Genomic DNA, 6810 nt, shown 5'->3' on the forward strand with positions numbered 1-6810 from the left:
GCCCACGGCACCGGGGAGGTGGAGACAGGAGGGGGGTTCACACTCATTGCACACTGCTTTGTAGATGGGCAGTTCGTAGGACATTACTTTATTTCGTGCTGCCCGTCTCCCTGCAGCGAGGAGGCAGAGGTCAGCGACTGCAGCTGCTTCCACAACGAGGGACGGCTCCGAACTGGGACCACAGCCCAGAAAGGAGCTGCCTGCGCAGCACGGAGCCGGGGGGTCAGACCGGGACGTGGGGCCAGGACACCCCCATGGGGGAGGGGGACGGTCCATGCGGAGCCAAGAGCAGTCTTCGGGACCCCCAGCAAGGCAGCCTCGCAGTGCTGGGCTGGGGTCTGGCTGCTGTGGCCATGGGCTCACGTGGGCCTGGGAGCCCAGAGCAGCCGGAGAATCACCTGTCCCCCCAGGTCCCAGGCACGGCCGTGATGAGCCCTCCCCACTTCCCTCCAGAGGTGACGAGCCCTCCCTACCCCCTGCCCCAAGGACTGGGCATGGCTTGGCCCTAAGGGCTTCGTCCGGCACTTACTGCGGAAGGTAACAGCTGCCACTGAGATAGCAAAGACCAGCATGACCAGCAAAACAACACCGGTAATGATGCCCGCAATCATTGTTGGGTCGTACTCTGGAAGAGGGAAGGGGCCTGTGGGCAAGGGGAACCTGCAGACCTGCCCCCAAAGCTGCACAGGCCTAGTGTCCCCTCCTCATCGGTGCCCCCTGCATCCTCCAACCCCCCAGTTTCTTCCCCACTTAGTGGGGTCACTCAGCCCCGCTCTCCCTGAGCACCATGTTTCATCTCCCTCCCCGTGCGGGGGTCACTCACCTGTCCTGCCCTTGTCCCAGGACACACTCAGGGCTGCCCCCAGGCTCACGTGCTCCATGCTGCAGGTGTAGTTGTGGTCGCTGCACAGGGATGGGAGACACAGCTGTGGTGGGCTTGGGGCTGCAGGAACGGGGTCCCATACAGCTGATCCCTGGTTCTCAGAAGCGTGTCCAGGGCACGGACACCCCGTGGGCTCTGCCCAGCTGGGAGTCCTGACCAGGGCAGGGACTGTGATGGGCCAGTAGGGGGCGCTCCTGTGTGAAGCCGCCCACCTCCCTGCGCCCGCCCACCTCCCAGGCTCCGAGTGCCTCCCTGGGGTGCCTCCCGTCCAGCCGACCCCTTCCCCGGAGCACACCCGCTAGCCTGGGGGTCCCGCCCCGCCTGCCACCATCCAAGGCTCTGGACTCAATTCTGGCTCTGCGCACCTTGGAAAACACAGGCCTGATCGTCCAATGGGTCCTAGACCAAGGGGCTTATTAGAAAAAGTCTCCCTTAGTCCACAGACCTAAGGGGGCTCCTCGGCATAATTTAAACCCACCCCTCAATAAGTCTCCACACCGGTCACAAAGGAGAACTTTATTGATGACAGGGGTAGGGCGGAGACAGGGTAAAAGGTAGAGCAATATCATAAAAATATTACAGGAATCTCAGAGGAATCCCATAGAGAAACCAGGGTGGCTGAGGTAGCCGTTTCAACACGCATCTGAGTTACTGAAGCTAAATATCTGATCGGATCTCTAGTAGGTTACTCACTCGCATCATCCAGAGGTGGTTGGAGTCTCCTCTGGAGGCAGGGCACTCTTGGGGCATGCGGTGATGAGGAGAGAGCCAGGTTCAGATTCACCTGGATGACCGCATGGATAATGGCTGCCCTTCTTCCTGGCCCAGGCCTTTTTATCACCTCTCTGACCTCAGCAGCCCGGTCCAATGGAAGCTGCCAGTGCTGGCCATAAGCCAACCAATCTACCAAAGCATCGCTGGTTACTTGGGCAGGTGAGCGGGGCTTTCCCCCACCAGGTGACCAGAGCATCGCCTCCCAGGCACCAGGCTTTTGTCATGTAGACAGGGAGGAAGATCCCCCGCTGTGAGGGATTCAACAGCAGCCTCTCAGGCTGGCAGAGACAGATCTCTGGAGAGGGGCACCGACGGTGGCATTTCTGCCACAGGGACAGGGGCACCAGGTCTGACAGCAGCGCTGGGATCTCTCCCTGCCACAGGACTGAGACACAGCGCTCACCACCCAGGACACAGGGGATGGGGCAGGTGTCCCTTTGGGGGTGGAGTGCTGCCCTGGGTGGTGACGCCAGGACTCACTGCGCTGCAGCACTGCCTCCCCGCGCTGCAGGTTCTGCCACAGACACTGGACGCAGGTCTCCTCCAGTTAGGCTCTTGTAATCTGAAGAAGGGCCTTATCCTCATTCCAGCTGCGCTGGGTGACCTGGGCCTGTGTGGGGGCTGCTACCCAGGTGCGCGTTCCCAGGTCATAGCTGATGAAGTCTCCCCCATCGTAACCCAGCTGCACGTGGCCTCCAGAGCTGCCGTCTTCACGGAGCTCGCAGCCGTACATGAGCTGCAGAGTGTGAGACCCCGAAACACAGATCCAGGTCCCGGGTCAGGGTCACAGCCCAGCGAGCAGGCGCCATCCTGGGCTGCCAGGCTGGGCAGGGGCAGAGCCCACCCCAGGGGGCAGGGGCAGCATTGGGACCGCTCGGGGGCTCCAGTCATGGAGAACAAGGCTGAGGGGACACAACTGTTGTCCCCGTGCACCCTGGGAATGCAGGAGCCCTGGGCTGGGGAGGAGGGTGGGAATGGCCCCTGGATGGGGGGGGAAGGGGAGGTCAGGGGAAGAAGGAGCAGGTGAAACTGCCTGGGAGGAGTCCAGGCTGGAAAGCGGAGCGGTGCTTCAGGGGCTCTTGGCAGGAGAGAAGACAGTGCTGAATAGGCCCCGGGACAAGGAGCAGGAGGCAGGGTTGGGGTTGGGCCGGGCAGGGGTGCAGGCGGGAACCCCGGGAGTGGGAGCTGCAACCCTTGCCCTTACTGATGGCACCAGTCATGCAAGCTCCTTGTGCCCCAGCCCAGGAGATCCAGATGCACAGGGCTGGTGACACAGAGCCTTGCAGCCAGCTGTCCTGAGCACCGCAGGCCTGCATGGCCCCTGCCCTCTCACGTCTGTCCTCTCTCCACAGTCCTGGTCCTCTGTCCTTCCCACCCCGTCAGTCCCTGCATGCAGGACTCAGACCTCTTGGCCTGGGTCAGAGGGGCCATCGGGGTCTGGGTGACCGAGGGGCCTGGAGCCCCTCCCGCAGCACGGGGGTCGCAGCGCTCTTCTCACCCCAGTGCACTTGCACTGCGACAGGGACAGGCTGGTGTGCAGACGGGTCTCGGGGACCGGCTCACAGGGGCAGCGACAGCCCCTGGCTGACCCGTTTCAGGAAGGCAGAGTGGGTTTGGAGGCTGCCAGCACCAACCACAGCTCACCTGTCAGTAACACCGAGGTGCTGGGGAGCTCGGGCAACAGGACATGGCGCGAGCTGGGGAGCTGTGCACTGACTCATGGCAGGACAGAGAACAGTCGTTCCCACCGCTATCGGGCTCACAAGGTTTCCCTCCGTGCATCGGCCTGGACTCCTGCTGCAGGAGTCAGACAGCCTGGGTGGGAGGGGCGGGGGTCTGTGTAACAGGCGCCGAGGCGCTGACCTGCCGGGGCAGGGAATCACCAGAGCCTCAGTCTGCTGGGCACAGGACAGGGGATGCTGCTTGCACCACATGCACGGGGTGGGGGGAGTGCTGCCCCTGCAGCCCCCTGACCTCTTGGCTGGAGACTGAGTAGGTGCATGACCCCAGCTCCTGCACCAGCCCCAGCCCCTGCCCGAGGCGACTGCAGGGAGGAGCTGACAGCAGGGACACACGGACTAGACATGAGATGATGTGATGCCCTCCCGGCTCCCCACCCTGAGCTGCTGATGGGCAGGTGCCTCCCTGATGCCCTCATCAGTCACCCAGGCCCCGAAGACCCACAGCCTCCTGCCCACACCTGCCTGCTCACACTCACCCCCGGTCTGGTTGTAGTGATGCTGCAGTGTGAGCAGGTTCCATTTAAATCCGTCCTGCCAGCCCCGCAAGGACCTGGTTTCCCGGTCCCAGAAGCCTGGTCCAACGGCCCCCTGCACCCAGTCCCCACGCGGCTCCTGTCTCCGTGTATCACTGTCATAGTGCAGAATTGGCTGGTTGTCTACGTAGCTCATGGCAGTGAAGGCGGGCACGTCTCAGCTGGGATCCGACACCCCCGTGTAGAAATGCTGGTAGGAGTGGGAGCCTGTGGGAGTGACGGGTCAGCACTAGTGGGGCAGACACCAGTGCCCCCAGTGCTCACTGCCCCCTCCCGGAGGGGCCGCAGAGGATGGACATGGGGTTGCGCCAGGCTGGAGCAGAGGTGCAGAGCGAGGGACCTGTGGGGCCGACAGGACAGGGCAGAGCCGGCTGTGTGAGGGGCAGAGGCCAGGGAGGAGGGACAGGACGACCCAGAAGGGCACAGGCCTGGCCCGGAGGGGCCACACACCATGTCCCACAGCCCAGTCGTGCTGCCCCGCACCCCCCGTCCCAGGCACGGCCCTGCACAGCCCAGGCACTCGGTCCACCCTGCTCCTGGGGAGCTCTTGTGCGCCCGTGTCGGGGCCTGGGCTCAGCCCCTCTCAGGTCTCGGTCCTGCTGTGCGGTTGGGGCTGGGGCCGGAGGGACCCTGCAGAGCAGATGAGGGTCCGGCTGGACAAGCAGGTTGTCCTTGGTTTGCACCCACCTGCCTTCCCCATTAGAGGCAGCGCAGGAACGGCCGCGCTGGGAGAGGGGAGGCGCTGGGTGCCCGTCTGTGGATTCATCTCCTGACCCGACAGGGAGTGCTGGAGGGGGGTGGGGTCCTGCATGGCTCTGTGGGGTCTGCCTGCCCCAACCTGACCTGACCCCCATCCTGCTCCAGACCAGATGCAGTGGCCCTGAATGGCTCCATGGGGACTGGGGTCGCTGCTTGCCGAGCCCCCGCCGGCAGGTCTCAGTGCTGGGAGCTCAGTGGGACCCCGCAGCCTGGACCCTGCACATGGAGGGAGCAGGACTCTTCATCAGGACTTGTCTCTGTCCTACCCCCAGTCCGGCTACAGTTATTGCCACTCACCAGCGCTGGTTCCTGGGTCAGCCGTGGTGCCCACGAGCAGCAGCAGGAGCAGCAGCATCAAGCACAGCGCCCTAAAGGAAGATCAGATGAGGATGGGACTATGGGGCAACACATTTCTTGGGATACTCCAAACTGCCTGTCGATGCCACCGGGGAACTGTCCTAACTCGGTATGTAGTAGCTAGGTCCTGTGTACTGAGCTGGTCCCTGAGTGAATCATGACTGATTGGTAACTGGTAACACAGCAGCCTAGCAGCCAGGCCTCCAGTAGTTCCCCCCCCCCCCCACACACAATACCCCAAGACAGACACAGTCGCACAAGCACCCATGTCATGAGTTTTGTCTGTCAGCAGCCAGAGGTGGAGGCCCCAGAAGCTAGACCCCCTGCACCGATCTCCACAGCTGGCAGGCGTCGTGGCCTCAGCAGGGGCCACCATCCGTGCAGCTGTCACCCCGCTGCGCCTCAACACGCAGGGTCACCCATGGCACCAGTTCTGCTTGTCTGCAGCTTGAGGTGCAGTTTCCCAGAAACCCTTGCACCTAGCTCCTTGAAACTTGGCAGGCTTTGTGGCCTCAGCAAGGGCTACCGTCCCTGCAGGGTTCACCCCGCTGTGGCTTAACACAAACATGTGACATGAGATTTGCTTTCAGAAATGTGGGGTGCAGTTTCCCAGAATCCCCTACACCTATCTCCTTGAGGCTTGGCATACTTTGTGGCCTCAGTAAGAGCTCCCATTTCTTCAGTTTTCACCCCCCCCACAGGCATAACACACATGCATGACACAAGTTCTGCTTTCAGGACTTTGAGGTGCAGTTTTCCAGAAACCCCTGAATCTATTACCTTGAAGCTTGGCACACATCACGCTCTCAGCAGAGGCCACCATTTCTGCAAGTTTCATCAAAGTCAGTCAAAAGACAATAAACTTATAGATATTTCATTGATTCCCGCTTATACTCTATGGCCGAATCTCTGAATTGGGTCCAAATCTTCCAAAGTGATTCGGCTGAATTGGATCAGAAAAAACGATTCAGATCTCCAAATCGAATCTCTGGCATCCAAAGCAGCCAAATCCAAATCCAGATTGAGTAGTTCCCTATTCGCACAGGCCTAAATAGTAAATATAATACATTTATAAAATATAATATATAGTGTCCCATTAACAGATTGTAAAAGTCCAAATGAAATGAATCATACATAACAACATTACCAAAGCCAAATGTTTCTACACGATGGAGAGTTTTCAGTATCAGCAGTTCAAAACAATATTTTAACTTTTCCCAATTAAAAAACAAAGCATGAAGTAGACTTGGACTTGTGAAATAGTTTGATTTCTGTAAAGATCAATCGCTGACAGGAAACTGCCTTCCTTTGTACAGGGGTGCACGTGCACCCACACGCACCCCTACAAGTCGCCAATGCCACCCAGATTCCCCAACTTACGAGCAACAAGACTGCTCCTGTCCCAGCCGCTAACAGGGATGTCTTTGTTCAATGAAGTTTGCACTGCTGACGTGCTGGATACAAGGGCGTCAGCCACTTCTCTTTGCCTGTGCACATTTCCTCCCAGTGTTCTTCCCCCGGTGGTTTCCATAGTTCATCACCCTGTGGGCCTGGGAACGATGAAAACAAAGCGGGGCCAGATTTAGACGAATTGGGGGTGGAAACTTTTCTTGGGTAGCCCCAGACTCACCATCCAAGCATCGTGTCCAGCCTCATGCCCAGGCTGCTTTGCAGGGGCTGCGGGTCGCGAGTGAGGGACGCCAGGAGGCCGGGGGGGGACCCAAGCGTCCGGGCTCCCAGCTTCAGCCAGCTGCTTGCCCCG

At 60.2% G+C, this 6810-nt stretch overlaps 1 protein-coding gene and 1 pseudogene across 1 annotated transcript in view; one reads left to right on the forward strand and one right to left on the reverse strand.

The window, feature by feature from the left end:
- Positions 1-1647: 1647 nt before the first annotated feature.
- On the reverse strand, positions 1648-6043 carry LOC102368176 (annotated as a pseudogene).
- A 390-nt stretch (positions 6044-6433) lies between these two features.
- LOC102368919 (major histocompatibility complex class I-related gene protein-like) overlaps positions 6434-6810 on the forward strand; it is a 7729-nt gene continuing 7352 nt past the window's right edge. The window contains exon 1 of the mRNA XM_025194534.1: positions 6434-6598. Within this exon, the coding sequence (XP_025050319.1) occupies positions 6467-6598 (132 nt within the window). The 5' untranslated portion in view covers positions 6434-6466. The remainder of the gene's footprint in view (positions 6599-6810) is intronic.

The sequence above is a fragment of the Alligator sinensis genome, unplaced genomic scaffold, assembly GCF_000455745.1.
Source record: "Alligator sinensis unplaced genomic scaffold, ASM45574v1 scaffold1282_1, whole genome shotgun sequence".
Lineage (NCBI taxonomy): Eukaryota > Metazoa > Chordata > Crocodylia > Alligatoridae > Alligator > Alligator sinensis.